This window comes from Pyrus communis, chromosome 10 (assembly GCF_963583255.1).
Source record: "Pyrus communis chromosome 10, drPyrComm1.1, whole genome shotgun sequence".
Lineage (NCBI taxonomy): Eukaryota > Viridiplantae > Streptophyta > Magnoliopsida > Rosales > Rosaceae > Pyrus > Pyrus communis.
The window spans coordinates 22648067-22663958 of record NC_084812.1 but is presented as its reverse complement, the minus strand read 5'-3'; the positions used below and the strand labels follow the sequence as shown (position 1 = coordinate 22663958).

The 15892-nt window shown below is 38.5% G+C and overlaps 2 protein-coding genes across 2 annotated transcripts; one reads left to right on the top strand and one right to left on the bottom strand.

Moving 5' to 3' along the window:
* The first annotated feature begins 5578 nt into the window (after positions 1-5578).
* On the top strand, positions 5579-12185 carry LOC137748295 (TMV resistance protein N-like). Its single transcript, XM_068488426.1, has 4 exons — positions 5579-6204; positions 6926-8030; positions 8372-8683; positions 8783-12185. The coding sequence occupies exons 1-4, from the start codon at positions 5723-5725 to the stop codon at positions 11336-11338; spliced, it is 4455 nt and encodes a 1484-aa protein (XP_068344527.1). The 5' UTR covers positions 5579-5722; the 3' UTR covers positions 11339-12185.
* A 667-nt stretch (positions 12186-12852) lies between these two features.
* Positions 12853-15465, bottom strand: LOC137746453 (uncharacterized). The gene is made up of 7 exons (XM_068486467.1): positions 15376-15465; positions 15093-15242; positions 14700-14804; positions 14379-14561; positions 13960-14170; positions 13192-13682; positions 12853-12932 (listed from the first exon to the last, which is right to left on the bottom strand). The coding sequence occupies exons 2-6, from the start codon at positions 15171-15173 to the stop codon at positions 13252-13254; spliced, it is 1011 nt and encodes a 336-aa protein (XP_068342568.1). The 5' UTR covers positions 15174-15242; positions 15376-15465; the 3' UTR covers positions 12853-12932; positions 13192-13251.
* Between the last annotated feature and the right edge of the window lie 427 nt (positions 15466-15892).

The following is a 15892-nucleotide window of genomic DNA, read 5'->3' as shown; positions in this document are numbered from 1 at the left end:
TTGATGAGTGATCTACATCAACCAGTAGATTATCCAGTACCATTGTACTGTGATAACCAATCGGCCATTCGCTTGGCGGAAAATCCAGTCTTTCATGCAAGAACTAAACATGTGGAAGTGCACTACCACTTTATCAGAGAAAAGGTTCTACAAGAAGAGATTGAGATGAGACAGGTCAAGACGAATGATCAAGTTGCGGACTTGTTCACAAAAAGTTTAAGTACAGGCAAGCTCGAAAATTTTCGCTGTCTGCTCAGCACAGTGCAAAGAATGAGAGCTGACATTGAGGGGGAGTGTTGAGAATCAATGTCAGCCCAAAACCATAAGTAATCCACAACCCAATCTAAAGTCCAAGTCCATATCTAGTTTGATGATGTAATTGCTTACAATTGCAAAGTTAGGCAATGTTAGGTATGGTTGAGTGGAAAAAATTAGGTGCAATTAATGGGTTTTGTGTGGTAGCAAATAATCTTAGTTTAATTAAGTGTGTGGTGTAGCTTTCATTTGGTTTACTATAAATACCCAAGTCCCCAAGCATTGTATATCATCCAAGGAAAAACAAAGCCTAGAGCTAAATAAGAAAAGCTTTGCTAATTAGTTTGTTTTGTGAGCTTTCTTTAAGAGTGTGCTCTATTTTCTTCTTCTTGGGATCATTAGAGTTATCTTGGATACTCTTCTTATTCAACAACATATTCATGTAGGTCAAAGTATGAGCTTCAAGAGTTTCTGAAACCTAGCTTGCGGATTAACTGAGGTCCTTCTAGAAAGAACTCTCTCCAGAGCTCTCTCCAATCAAATAGTTTTTCTCGAAAGATTATCAATAGTTTCCGTTCAAATTCTTCACAAAAATGGGTAAATATTGCCACACCTTTTGTCTGCCTTTCAATTATGGTAGTTTGAGTATTAAAGTAAACGTTCATATACGTTGTGAGAGTGGAATATAACTTTGTTCCATGCTTGAAATATGCAGCAGGAAGGCATGGTAGAATTTATTGGTTTATTGAAGGTTAAGGTGATTAGAGGCACAAATTTAGCCATTCGAGATACGAGGACAAGCGATCCTAATGTCATCCTGACTCTTGGGAAGCAGGTTACTAATTCTTCGATTTTCTTTTTCCTTGGTATTGAAACTACAGAATCTGCTTGATATGCAGAAGCATGTAGAATTTATGAGATCCCTTTACTTCCTAGCGTCCTGGTTACATTCTTTTATTTGAGCTTCATGTCAAAGTGAACATCCAAATTATCCCCAGGAGGGATATTAGAGAGGGAAAAACAGGGTTTGGAGGGACGAAAAGAGGGGATTGGGGAAGAGAGAGTTCATCTTTAATTGTCTTTTTGCATATAACAAGGAACATGGGGGTAAAACTTTCAAAGAACAAGGCTGTTGACACATGCGAACGGCTAGATTTGATTAAGTGTATTAGCCTATTTATAGATTGCGAACCGATATGTTAATTGTTTGGTTGGTTTGTTGGGATCTTTTCATATTATTTTGATATGGGTTGTTGATTTTGCTTTTCTTGCATTCTAGTTTGATTAATATTGCGAACCTTCTCTCTACAGTGTCCCAAATGGGTTCTGTTTGAATTTAGGGTTTGCTTTCACTGCGATGTATGCTGGGCTGTATGTGTGCTTGGATAAGAAAGCTGGGTCTGTTGCCGCTCTGCTCTGTGTTCTCTGTTGGGTTCAATCCACCCTGCTTGCTAGCCGTCTTGCTCGCTCTCCAAGCCCAAAGGTTCCAATTTTTTGCATTCTTTTGGGTTTATTTACTTATGAAATTTAAGACTAATTTTTAAATAATGAGAAATTAGTTACTCGCTGTGAAATGTTCATTTTTCAGTGTTTCTGTTAAAACAACAAAATCTTTCTATCAAATGGGTTGTAATTTCATATGTTTTAATGTAAACAGTTCACCGATTATAGATGTGGTGGGTTGGTCTCAATTGCAGGATTATTAAGGTGTGGAAAAGTTGCAGGCTGAGATGGACCAACTATTTGAGACCAGACTTGAAGAGAGGTCTTTTATCAGAATATGAAGAGAAGATATGTGGGATGACGAGGTGAGAGAGGGAAACGGTGAGGTTTTATTTTCTAATTTGGATTTTGAAATTGAGTAATTTTCTGCTTTGTGTCTTTTGAGTAGGCGTGGGATTTAGTATTCATGCCAGGGGTTGGGTTTTATACATCTCTCTCTGTTCATATTATTTCCTTTTCATTCTTGCTAAATTATTGGGTTATTTTATTTGCATGTAGATATGTGATGTCTGATTCAATCACAAAATTTGTATCCCTTTAGCTAATAGTATGTTCATTTGCTGAACTGGGTTGGCTTTATTTTTAGGTTTTATTATGCAGTATGCAGTTGGTCAGTTCTTGAACATATTCTCAATTTATTATGCGGTATGCAGTTGGTCAGTTCTTGAACATACCAAAGGCTTACTTATGTTTCTCAAATGGTTTTTAACTGTATGTTTCGTTTCTTTAATATTTTCAGATGATATAAATGATCAGTTCTGTGATGCTGTTAAGAAACGAATTTTGTGATGCTGTTAAGAATAAAGGATCTAATATATTTGATTTGTTGTCTACAGAAAACCAAGGAACTTGATAGCACAGATTTACTAAGTCAGTTACCTGCTTTGCGATGGCTTCTTTCTCCCTTCTTGATTGCCAGGTGCGGATCCATGCATTGTACTTATATTTTTGTAATTTAATTATCCTCTTTGAAATTTCTGTCAAGATATTCATTTTCCTGCATTTTAAAAGTTGAAAAGTGTAGTTTTTGGAGTGAACACATTGGAACAATCAAATCAACTTTTGTTTTCCAAAGACCGGCTCCAACTTTGTTGATCAATTTCATTCTCAATTTTAATCGGTTATCTACTTAAATCCATTTTTCTAATCCTAATTAGTTCATGCAATTAGCACTCTTTCATGTTTAAATATGCTAAATACTTTAGATTTGAAATTTTGTGTGTTGAATATCAAGATAGAGAAACTTTTCTCTAAAACACCATCTGTCCATTTATGCATTTGTTTCTTTCTGTTATTCCTTTTATTGTTCCTCCTTTTTTCTGATATGTAGCTGTTTTCATTTATCTGTTAGAAATTGGAAAAATTGAAGTTAATGTGAACAAATGACAATTGCATTTGTTAAAGGATAGATTGCATTGAAATGTTGCTGTAATGATCATCGAATTCCCTCATCTGGGTATTGAATCGTATCGAGTTCTGCGTGTGTTGGGTTTTCTGGCTATCCTCTGTTTGGATGCTCGGAAAGTTTGGTGGGAATTGGAAATTCAGTTTGGAAATGAGAATTTGGAGTTGTTTTCTATGTCGGTTATGGGATTGACAATTTTCGGCTAAGAAAGAATTAGACTGTTACTTATTAAGTTGAGTTAGGAGGATTGCGGTGTCGAAAATTAAGAAGGGTTAGTGCTATCGTAGTGGCACTTGCATTTGTTTTGAACCTATAAAATATTTGGCCCTTTGATTCATGATCTGATTACTCGAGAAGGTCCATTTCTTGAAATAGCTTGCATCCTTATTGCTGGTTTGACAATCATTCTGTGGCTAATTGTGGTTGTTTCAAGTATCTTGTTGGCAGCTTTCATGAACATTTTAATTGGATTGTATACATCAGTTGTAGTATATCAGGTTTTTGCTTGCACAAGACTAATCATTGTAATCTCATTGGCCTTTTAGGACACATTATATGTGTGAACTACATGTTTTTTCTGTTTCTTAAGGAAATAGAACTTTTTCGGAAACCATCTCTTTCTACTCAAAGACTTTCAGTTTTTTCCCACTCATTGTACAGTGTGTTTATATGCCAGCTTACTTAAATGTATATAAAAGCAAAACTGCTTATTTTATCGATCTCATTCACTCATGTATCCATTTACTTGTTCATAATTGTGTTGAATTTATTCAATTTAAATGTGTTTTATTCATCCGATTACGTCTGAAACAGCTAGTTCTCGCAGCAACGCGCGGACGTAATTTCTAGTGATAGTCTAAGAAGAAGATACGTTAGATTTAACAATATGCTTGCATACGCGCATTTGTTTTATTTATTTTTGAATGTCGAGTAAACAAAGTTATTTTTCAACCAAATCATAGGACGTGACGAATATTTAGCAAAAAGACAAAAAGGGAGGCATCAGACCTGTGACCAATTCACCAATGGTGACACTGACTCCCATGACGCTACTACAACCCATTTATTAGTTTATATAATTGAGTAATTTATCTCCACAACCACATAATGTGGACCACATTTGTTTTAAAGTGTAACTGGCATATAAAGGTTATACAAAAACTAATAAGTGAAAAGATAAAATTATTGGGTTTAAATAAATTATTTTTTTAATCAAGTCTTCTCAAAAAAGATTGATCTATATCTGTGATATTCCATTCCAAAATTTATTATTTAGTTTTTGTATTTTGAATTTCTAGGTGCGTTTTGGTCATTTTACATTTCACTTGGGCGTTTGGAGGTGGGTTTAGAGGCATGATAGAGAAATCATTACGATCCCATAGCGCGACGGAATGCTCTCACTTGATATTTTCTTTATATTTTTTTTTCTATATTTTGAGTATTTTGACTATATGGCAATGTTGGTTGTGACTAGAAACTTTCCAAACTTTTCGAGTATTTTTTATAAATATGTTAGTTGTAACGAGAAACTCTCTAAATTTTTTATTTTGTGTGCATGCGTAATGCTCACCGATCATCCCATTATCATATTAAAATTAAAAGAGGAAATTTATGAACAAGGGAAACATAAAAGCAAACCTTGTTGAGGAAATAACATAGCAAGTAAGATGGAAAGGGAACCTAAAAGCCTCCCCATGTGCAAAGTCAAACAAATGGTAAAAACAAAATCATCTGAAATGATATTTGGCAGCAGTAGAAAGATCATGACATAAGCAAAAGCTACACACATAAAGGAGCTTTGGATCACCAATAATATGCATCATGATTTGTGAATTTTTTTTATTAAAATGAAGATATCATCAATTCAAATGGATTGACAAAAATATCCTTAATTTAACTAAGATTTTTTACAGAATGACCAAAATGATTGATGGTGGATAATTTCAAAAGCCATTTCTATCGATTTTAAATTCAAGAACCAAAGTAAGTAGTCATACTAATCTTAGAGATCATTTTAAATAAAAATTAAAAAGCTTAATAAAATATGAATGTTACTTTCTTTCATTTGTGTTTGTTACAGTAACTCCAACCCTACGGTTATAACTTAAATTTAGTTTTTAAACTTCTCCAATTTATTTCAAAATTAATTTTTAGTGAAAACTGATTTTTGGGACAAATTTAACACAAGAAACCGGCCAGGATTAAAAATTCTGACCCGCTTTGCTTGTGGACGCGCTGAGAAAGAGGGAAAGCTACGAACTGTGACGCGCTAAAAAGCAAGGGAAAAGGAACATGCTGAGGGGACTGGGGCCCAGCCTGATGGGGTTGTCGGCCAACATGTGCAATCCCACTTGCTTTATTTCAATCGGACGGCGTAGATTAGTGAACTTTATTTAGCCAAAGCGACCCATTCTTTCCTGGCAACTTCCTAGCACCCCCCGTGAAGATGCATCTCATTTTTCTAGTGAGAAGCAATGAAGGGGGTCGTTGAGCTGCAATCTTGACTTTGTTAAGGGGCTACACGAGTCTCACGTTAGGCTGTCGATCTTGTGCTTGTTGATGGCTTCTTCTTCTTCTTCATCTGTTCCTGATTGCAAATACGATGTCTTCTTGAATTTTCGAGGCGAAGACACTCGCCGTACCTTCATCTGCCATCTCTACAAAGCTCTAGTTCAGAACTCAATCAACACCTTCATTGACGCTGAAAAGCTCAGAAAAGGCCACGGCCTTTCGCAGCTACTGACAGCTATAAGCGACTCGAGGCTTTCAGTTGTAGTTTTTTCTCAAAACTACGCTTCTTCCACATGGTGCTTGAAAGAACTCGTCCAAATCCTGCAATGCATGGATCAGAAGAAGCAGATTGTGATTCCCATTTTCTACCAAGTAGACCCATCTCATGTTCGTAAAATCGAGGGAAGTTTTGAGAAAGCATTTTCTAAACATGAACTTGATCCTAACGCCGACATGGAAGAAGTGCAGCGGTGGAGGTCTGCTCTACAAAGAGCCCCCAATTTATGTGGCTGGGATTCACAAAATTACCAGTAACTCATTCCTTCATAATCTTATTCACTTAGTAGTTTAGAAGTTTAGCTAATTTCCTGTTTTGGTCGTCTTAGTTTTGAAGAAAATTCTTATTTCGTTTATAGTCGCTAATTTCCTGTGGTTATCATTAATGTTAATACAACTAGAACCAAGAACCCTCTACAAAATTGAATACTCACCAACTCTCTGCAAAACTTTCCACCACCACACCTGTATAATTTGCTATCAGAAGGGAAGAGGAAACTAATTCAAAAAATTAGGGGGCTTTGATATTGATCTTGCGGTGAAAAATTCACTTGTTTTTATTTACTTTTTCACATGGGATGACGTCGTTTGTACAAAACCTCTTAATTTTCTCGCTCTTTCATGATGAGGAAAGAGCAGGTGTAAGAAACAGAGAGGAGACATAATGTACAAAAGACGTCGTCCAACATTAATAAGTAAAAAAAGAACAAGTTAAATTAATTCTTCAAACCGCAAGATCAAAATATATGGCCGCTATTAAAAGGTCTATAAAACATCTGGAGAGGATATAGATAGGATATAGATGACTAGTTCTCTTATATGTTGATTGAACTTAGAAGAGTGCATTGAGTAAATGAAAGAAGAATAAACTGAGAATTGTTGGGTCGTTGCCTTGTGTTTTCAATGACGGTGTGATGAGTGTTATATAACTAGCAATCGCAGGACTTGACAATATTGTTTTTTCAAATTTCGCAGGGATGATGACAAGCTTATTAAGTCGATTGTAGATGATATTTCTAAGAAAGTGATCAACATCCCATCAAGTGAAAAGAATGGCTTGGTTGGAATGGATTCCCGCTTAAAGAAAATGGATTCACTATTATGTCCTGAGGTCGATAACGTTGGCTTTGTTGGAATATGGGGTATGGGCGGTATAGGCAAAACCACCATCGCTAGAGCTGTGTATGATAAAATCAATCATCACTTCGAAGGTCGTTGCTTTCTTGAAAATGTGAAGCAACTTTTTCCCTCAACTGATGCAGGTGAAGCGCCACTAGATATGCAGGCAGAAATTCTATCTAGTATCACAAATATGAAGGTGCGGAGGTCAGAGATTTTGAGAAATGGTTTTCAGAAGATGATGGAAAGAGTTGGTAAGAAAAAAGTTTTACTTGTTCTGGATAATGTGGAGAGTTCATCCCAAATTGAAGCTTTAATTGGAAAGCAACCTTCATTTGGTGGCGGAAGTCGAATCATTATAACAACTAGAGATAAACAGTCACTAAGTAGACTTGGTGATCAGATATATAAGCCCGAGTTGTTAAATGACGATGATGCTCTTGAGCTGTTTGTGCAGTCTGCTTTCAGCACAAAGCAACCCACAGAAGAATACATTGATCTGTCAGGCCATTTCATAAAATATGCTCAAGGTTTGCCTTTAGCACTCAAAGTCTTGGGAAAATTTCTCGTTAACAAAAGTGTACTTGCGTGGAAAGATGAGTTAAAGAAAATAGCGAGAAACCCGCAGTCGGGAATCCAAAATGTCCTTAGAACAAGCTATGATGGACTAGATCATTTGCAGAAGGAAATATTTCTTGATATTGCATGTTTCTTTAAACAAATGAAGAAAGACTTGGCAACAAGGATTATGGAGGGTTGTGACTTCCATCCCCATACCGGATTAGACGTTCTAGTTGGTAGAGCTCTTGTCACTATCTCATCTGATGGTGTACTCGAGATGCATGATTTAATAGAGGAAATGGGTCACCAAATCGTACGCCAGGAATATATAGAAAGGCCTGGAAGGTGCAGGAGATTGTGGAGCTCTAAAGATGTTCATTATGTGCTAAATAAAGTAAAGGTGAGAAATACGCTCCCCTCCACTCCATTAATGTAATTGCATTGAATCTTTTCTCTCCCAGTAATATTAGTAAATTTTAAAATAATAATAATAATAATACTTCCGGTACTGTTTTCACTTTTAACAAAAATCCACATTTTTACATTTTCCTGGTACTATTCACTGCGCCTTTATTTGTCATTTTTCAGTAAAATAAAGTTTTTTTGGACTTTTTGTTAGTTTTCCTTAATAATAAAAGTAAAGCTTCAACTTTGACCAAAATCCAATTCATGAGAACCATGTGCATTGGGCGTTTTAATCTTAAGTTTGTACTCATTCAAAGTGCAATTTTGATAATCCAGGCTATGGAAGCAGTTGAAAGCATAATTGTGCAATGGCCACACTCAAACAATGTGGTGGAATTAGATATCGCCCTTGCTCAAATGCCAAAACTAAGACTACTCAGAGTCCATACCCACTGTTTACTACCAGAGGGCGAGCCGGCCGATGATCACTGGCAATACGAGAATCTAAAGTTTCTCTCTGAAAAACTAAGTTATCTGTTTTGGAACAAATGTCCCCTAAAGTCTTTATCGTCCAATTTTAACCCAGAGAATCTTGTTGAAATTGACATGCAATGTAGTTGGGTTGAACACCTCTGGAAAGGAACTGAGGTACGTTCATCATTTGCCTATATACTGCTTTTAAATGGTTTAGTTTTTAAATGCCTTATTATGTATGTAACACATATTTTCCTTGATGTATATTGACAGCGTCTTGGAAAGTTGAAAATTATCAATTTAAAAGGCTCTTATCGTCTTAAGGAAACGCCGGACTTCGCTAAGGCAAAGAATCTTGAGAAGCTAATTCTTGGTGGATGCACAAGTTTATATGAGGTTCACCCATCCATTTCTGCCCTTGAAAAACTTGTCCTCTTGGATCTAAGTTGGTGCGGCGAACTCAAGTCCTTTTCAAGGAACATTTGTATGAAATCTCTTGAAACCTTTGATCTCTCTTTTTGCTCAAAACTTGAGAAGTTTCCAGAGATTTCCAAAGTTATGGAGAAGCTTTCAAAGCTTTATTTGCAAGGGACTGCAATGAAAGAACTGCCTCGATCAATTAACAACCTTACAGGGCTTGTTACTTTGAATCTTAAATATTGCAGAGAACTTGAGATTCTTCCAAGCAGCATTGTTCAACTCAAGTCCCTGCAACTTCTTAATCTTTCTGGTTGTCCAAAGCTCAAGGCCTTTCCAGAAAATGTCGGAAATATGGAAAGATTAAGAGAGCTTCGCTTGGATGAGACATCTGTTGAAGGCCTTGCCCCATCAATTTCATCTCTTCAAAACCTTGAGATTTTGAGTCTAAGGCAATGCAAGAAACTTCATAGTCTTCCAAGCAACATTCGTATGAGATCTCTTCGAACCCTTAATTTTTCCAGCTGCTTCAATCTGTATAATTTTTCAGAAATTCCTGAAGTTATGAACCTATTAGAGCTTAATTTAGATGAGACTGCAATTTTAGAACTGCCCTCGTCCATCAAAAATTTTACGGGACTCGTTACCTTGAGCCTGAAGGATTGCAGAAGATTAAAGATTCTTCCAGGCAGCATTCATATGAGATCTCTTCAAGCCCTGAATGTTTCTGGCTGCTCAAATCTGAGGAATTTACCAGAGTTTCTAAAAGTTACGGAGAACCTAACAGAGCTTCATTTAGATTGGACTTTAGTTGCAGAAGTTTTTCTCGGCCAAGAAAATTTTAAGTTTTCAGGGATTGCAATTGAAGAATTGCCATCCATAATTTATAGTCTTACTGGACTTGCTACCTTGACGCTACGGTATAGCAAAGACTTTGAGAGTCTTACAAGCAGCATTTGTCAGCTCAAGTCCCTAAATTATCTCTCTCTTTCCGGTTGTACAAAGTTTAAGGTGTTTCCAGACATATTAGAAAATATGGAAAGATTAGCCAGCCTTGATTTGGATAACACATCTATCAGAGAGCTTCCTGCATCAATTGAACGGCTTCAGGGACTAGTGTCGTTAAATCTGAAAAACTGCAAAAGCCTGGTCTATCTTCCGAACAGTATCTGCAATTTGTTAAGTCTCGAATGGCTCACTCTCAATGGGTGCTCAAAACTTTCGAAGTTGCCTGAAGATTTATGGTATTTGAAGCGCCTTGACATAAAGGGAACTGGTATACATGGTTACTGCCCAGAACAGCAATTCATCAATTTGGGGGGTTTGGCTCAGTTTCGAAGCACTGCACCTAAGATTAATGCCATGGTCCCAAACATTGAGCAAAATGAGGCGGTGGCTGATGTTGAATCCCGCCTCCCCTGGATGTGGCGCCATGTGGAAGAGAGGCAGCAGGATATTGCGGAATCAAGCTATGTGGAAGAGAGGCAGCAGGATATTGCGGAATCAAGCTATGTGGAAGAGAGGCAGCAGGATATTGCAGAATCAAGCTATGTGGAAGAGAGGCAGCAGGATATTGCGGAATCAAACTATGTGGAAGAGATGCGGCGTTATGCGGAAGAAGCGGCAGCGGAAAGGCGCTCTGCGAAAGAAGCGGAAGAGATGCGGCGGCACTATGCGGAAACGGAAGAGATGCGGCGGCTCTATGCGAAAGAAGCGGAAGGGATGCGGGCGTTCTTTGCGGAAGAAGCGGAAGGGATGCGGCGGCGCCATGCGGAAGAAGCGGAAGGGATGCGGGCGCTCTTTGCGGAAGAAGCGGAAGAGATGCGGCGGCGCTTTGAGGAAGAAGCGGAAGAGATGCGGTGGCGCTATGAGGAAGAAGCGGAAGAGATGCGGTGGCGCTATGCGGAAGAAGCGGAAGAGATGCGGCGGTGGCGCTATGCGAAAGAGATGCAGGGGCGCTCTGCGGAAGAAGCGGAAGAGATGCAAGAAGCGGAAAAGATGCGGTGGCGCTATGCGGAAGAAGCGGAAGAGATGCGGCGGTGGCGCTATGCGAAAGAGATGCGGGGGCGCTCTGCGGAAGAAGCGGAAGAGATGCAAGAAGCGGAAGAGATGCCGGAAGAGATGCAAGAAGCGGAAAAGATGTGGCGGCGCTATGCGCGGAAGAAGCGGAAGAGATGCAAGAAGCGGAAGAGATGCCGGAAGAGATGCAAGAAGCGGAAAAGATGTGGCGGCGCTATGCGCGGAAGAAGCGGAAGAGATGCGGCGCATCTATGTAGAGAAGCGGCAGCAGCGACATTTGGAAGAGAAGTGGCAGCGACTTTGACCTTTGGAAGAGATCAAACGTTGACGTTTAGGGCTGGGTTTTACCCTAAAATGCCTGGGTACCTGTTTCTAAGGGGTAATCCTATTTAAACTCATTTGTTTTCATTTCACCCACCGATGTGGGACTGCCAACAAATTTTTCATCACATTTTGACTGATCCTGAGGAGTCAAGCTATTTGGAAGAGATGATGCAGCGACGTTGACGTTTGGAAGAGGAGGCAGCAATGTCTGGAGTTCCTTGAGGTAGAGGGAACTGTAGCATCTCTCTCTTTAAAAACGATAATTTCTCAGCACTTAAGGGTATTTGGATCAGTGTCAGAGCACTGCACCTTTGAGTGATATGGTGGACTTAAGCTACGGGGAAAAGGAGGCGGTGGCTTTTAAGGCAATTTTGAGTGATCTCAAGCAGTCGAGACATGAGGAAGAGAAGGAGGAGAAGGCGGTGGCAGCCTCAAGGAGAGGTGGGGGGATATGGGGTTGTATCTGTGGGTCACGGGGCGATGGGGATTGAGGTATTTAGCGCATCATCACTGATATAGTAGCAAGACTAAGGGACCTGCGAGAGGGAAGAAATGGTGATTTTGTGTGGTAAGAGTTTGCGACTCCTTCGTGTTTTGAGTTGGTTTCTGCTTCTGAGAGCTCTTTTATTTAGTTTTTTGCTTTTTGGGGTATTTCTTGCTTCACCTGCGGTTGGTACGTGGTAAGTATTTACTTATCCGTATGTGTTGTAAAGTTGTTTTTTCTTTCTCTTCGATCAGGTAATGTATTGTTAGTGATTAAGCCTTGAATTGGAAATGGATGGCTGAGATTAAACTAGCTCATAAGCTAGGATTGTGCCGGCTGTCATAGTAGCTGACTTTGTTTTAGATATACTCGTGCAAGACACATGAGTATGAGAAGCATGTGATGCATGTGAAGTTTGTGACGGTTTCTTCTTGTATTCTCTCTCAGCTTGCGTCCTCTTGTTCCGGGTCATGGGGCTGCGATGGGCGGTGATCTGGGCAATTAGAAGGGACTAAGGGGTGTGATACCCAAAAAAAAGTTGTGATAATCAGCTCCTTGATGCTTCTAGTAAATTTTAGGAACGACATTGATTAATTTTCAACTTCAAAGACTAAGGTGACGAACAACGTCACTTTCAAGGATCATTTATGATAAAAATCCAAACTATTTCAAGCATGCATTTTTTTCACATAATTCATTACTACGTAGTATTGAAGCAAAATTGCAAAAAATTGCTTAAAAAAAAACAAATAATAATAGACCAATAGAAGGTGATCCTCCTAACATTCTTTTCACTGAAGAATTTCAAAACAAAAATCAATTTAATTTATTATTCAAATTTGCTACATGTAAATTGTAATCGTTAAAATGGCTCGACAATGAATGCTTATAATTTTTGTGGCTGCCACAATCTAATCAACTCAAAGCTTTTCCCTTCCTTCTGCCATAAACTGTGTCAGCCAACAAATCCAATTGCTATAGGAATCTACCATTAGTAAAAGCTCCCTGAAACTTTTAGAGGAAAAAGGCACCGTGTAAGCAGAAACCTACGCAATTCGGAAAAGCCGAGAACTCAGTAATCCTAGACCCAAAACTATACCTCTAAACTATAAGCTGAGAACCAGAGCAACCATGACGATAAGTATGCATGGCCTTGCAATAACACCAGCTGAGGTCGACCTGCAGGAATCACGAAGCTGAAGTCAGTATCGATACAGGTAACCAAGTTCTTCAGTTTATATTACACCGAAACACATGAATGCTTTAAAACAATATGTAGTATTGATAGATTGAAACCTAGAAGCCACCACTGGACCCAAATCCCTTGTAAATTTCATTTCTTTCTTTTTCCCATCAAGTTTTGTTATATGAACAAGCTTGCAGGAAAACAGGATACCTGCTACGTAGCTGGTCCTATATAGATATACATGTATGTTACCTTGTTACAAGCTCCTTTACTGACTCAGTTTCCAGTCCGAACCCAAACGGGAAAAGTGGATCAGTGTGAATCACCAACATTCATTGGGAGTTGATGGACAGTTTTGAACCATGTTCTTGGAAGCTTTCCACTGAATCCATGATCCCCAAAAAGGACATCAGTAATGCCTTGGCCTTCAGAGCCCGGCAACCATGCTGCCACCAGAGCACCAATCGAGGAAACATATGGTTCTATTACAATAGGTCTGCCAGTTATTACGATAACAATGCACTTGACACTTTCACACACATTGCTGATGACACTTGGGCCAGGTTCCGCCATCGTTAGGTTTGGGCTGTCTCCCACGGTCTCAGCATAAGGATGCTCGCCAACCACAACGATGGCATATGCAAAGTTGTTGGACTTCACAAAATTACCATCAGGATTCTCACTGTAGATAACTTCTGTGCTTGAGTTGACTGCTAATTTTATAGCACCAAAGATCGTAGTCCCTAATCATGAAAAGGAAGTTTTATGAAAAATACAACCAAGATTAGATACATTTATGTACGAACATCCTATACGCACGGGTATATATTTCCATACATTCTAATAACTGTGAAGACGATTTTCTTGTTGCAACTAACCAGCACCTGTGTAATCTTCTTATTAAGTGCATAATGTTCTATTTTTTGAATATTCAATTCTATCATTTTATTGTAGAGCACATAAGTAGTGCACATAGACAGAATATTATGTATTTAATACAGCGATGAAAGCAGACTATACCGGTTGTATAATTGTTGCCACTGAATCCTTGCCATGCAATTGTCCATCCACCACACTGGTAGCCCAGATTATCAGCATGACTGCCGGCGACTAGAATTTTAGACACCTTCTTGGGAAGAGGTATGACTGGATCTGCAATGTTCCTGCTTTTCCCATTCTTCAAAAGCACGACAGATTTTCTGACAGCCTCCCTTGCCAAATCTCTATGATCCTGGTAATGTTAAATTAAAATACAAAAATGATTGATTCATGTCAGAAAATCAATAAATACAAAACTTACTAAGCAGTCTTTTGGCCATTGAATGTAACACCAATTTCAAGGGTATGTCCATTCTAATTTTATCGAACTATATACATCAATCAAATGACCAATAGGAGGGTTGCAAATCCTGATATTTGATTATCTCGGATAAACTGACCTGGCTTCCAAGCTCATGTCGTAGGCGGAAATCAGACAACGGGTTCACAAAAAGACCCATGGTGAACTTGACAAGCAGAATCCTTCCCGCAGCATCGTCAATACGATCCATTGGGACAACGTTATTCTTGACCAGGTTAATGAGATCATTAATGAATTCTTTATAGTTGATAGGGACCATGACCTTCAAAAAAAAGAGAACCATTTTCAGAGTTTTATAATTTCGAACCAGAATAGAAAAGGAGTTTTATATAGTGTAATAGAGACGCTATTATCTTCTTTCATTTCTGTAAGAGGTTTTTATATAAAATAAGCCACGAACCATGTCAGTTCCAGCTAGAACTGAAGCTTGGACAGAGTATGTGTAGTTTGAATGTGGCGACGAGGTAATCCTATCAATACCCTCCCAGTCTGATATAACAAAACCCTGAATGTTCAACCAAAAACACCATGTGCTGTTAGCATGAAACAGTGCAGAACACAGATAAAGGTACAATACTGTCACCAAAATGAAGCACCTATTGTGAGACCGATAACAACCAGAACTCGGGATCAGTAATATTATTGAGTTATCAACTTATCACAAATACCTTAATTTCATATTGAATCTGAAATTTCAACTCATTAACACAGATGAAGCTTAAAGAACCTAAAAAGTGGGAACTGATGCAAAACAGGATAAATCATATAACTGATGTATGCTAGGCACTTTAACTGTATCAAGAGAAATGCGCAAAAACTGCATCTGAGAATTTGCAGGGATATCACCCTGTAAACCTGGAATGATCTCCGTCATTTCTTGAACAATTTTGTGATCTTTACTGTAGCTTTTGTAACACCAGCCCCATCTTGGATCTCTACATACCTATACAGGATGTTCCAGGCAACGCACAGAAGTCATCAGATGGAAAAAATATGAATCCACTCAAAGGACATTGTTAACCATGTAAAAGAAGAAAATGCTGAACGCATAAATCCTTTTGCAATGTATTATTTACCGCAATGCAAGAAGCAAATACATAAGGAATCCCCGTAGCTCGGGCTTCAAGAGCAGTTGCTGAACCAATTCTTCGTACCAGTTCAGGGTCCCCGTGTACTGGAAATATTTAATAGAAAGAAGACACATTCAATGAACTATAAAACGGAAAACATCTAAAAGGATTAATGCATGGTTAGTTATTTTAATACTTGCTGAAGTATAATACAAATTTACTTGTAAGGATTTGACCCTAATGGGACCTTGTTGTAGTTATACAGTTACAGAGTGCTGCTTTTAAATGACGGTGATAGATCTCATCCTTTGTGTAAAAATAGAACAATGCACTATCATGTTTTGAAATGAAGCAAATAGAACCTGTTACCTTGTTACAAGCTCCTTTACCAACTCAGTTTCCAGTCCAAACCCAAATGGGAAAAGTGCATCATACTGTGAATCACCAACATGCATTGGGAGTCGATCGACAGTCCTGAACCATGTTCTTGGAAGCTTTCCACTGATTCCATGATCCCCAAAAA

What these genes read in the sequence shown, in the direction of transcription:
- LOC137746453 (XM_068486467.1), bottom strand. Translation starts at nt 15,173, where the DNA reads ATGACGGAGATCATTCCAGGTTTACAGGGTGATATCCCTGCAAATTCT. An exon ending in TGCGCATTTCTCTTGATACA is followed by an intron (nt 14,805 to 15,092) that starts GTTAAAGTGCCT and finishes TTGAACATTCAG; the next exon opens with GGTTTTGTTATATCAGACTG. An exon ending in TGGCAACAATTATACAACCG is followed by an intron (nt 13,683 to 13,959) that starts GTATAGTCTGCT and finishes TTTCATGATTAG; the next exon opens with GGACTACGATCTTTGGTGCT.
- LOC137748295 (XM_068488426.1), top strand. Translation starts at nt 5,723, where the DNA reads ATGGCTTCTTCTTCTTCTTCATCTGTTCCTGATTGCAAATACGATGTC. An exon ending in TGGGATTCACAAAATTACCA is followed by an intron (nt 6,205 to 6,925) that starts GTAACTCATTCC and finishes CAAATTTCGCAG; the next exon opens with GGATGATGACAAGCTTATTA. An exon ending in ACCTCTGGAAAGGAACTGAG is followed by an intron (nt 8,684 to 8,782) that starts GTACGTTCATCA and finishes GTATATTGACAG; the next exon opens with CGTCTTGGAAAGTTGAAAAT.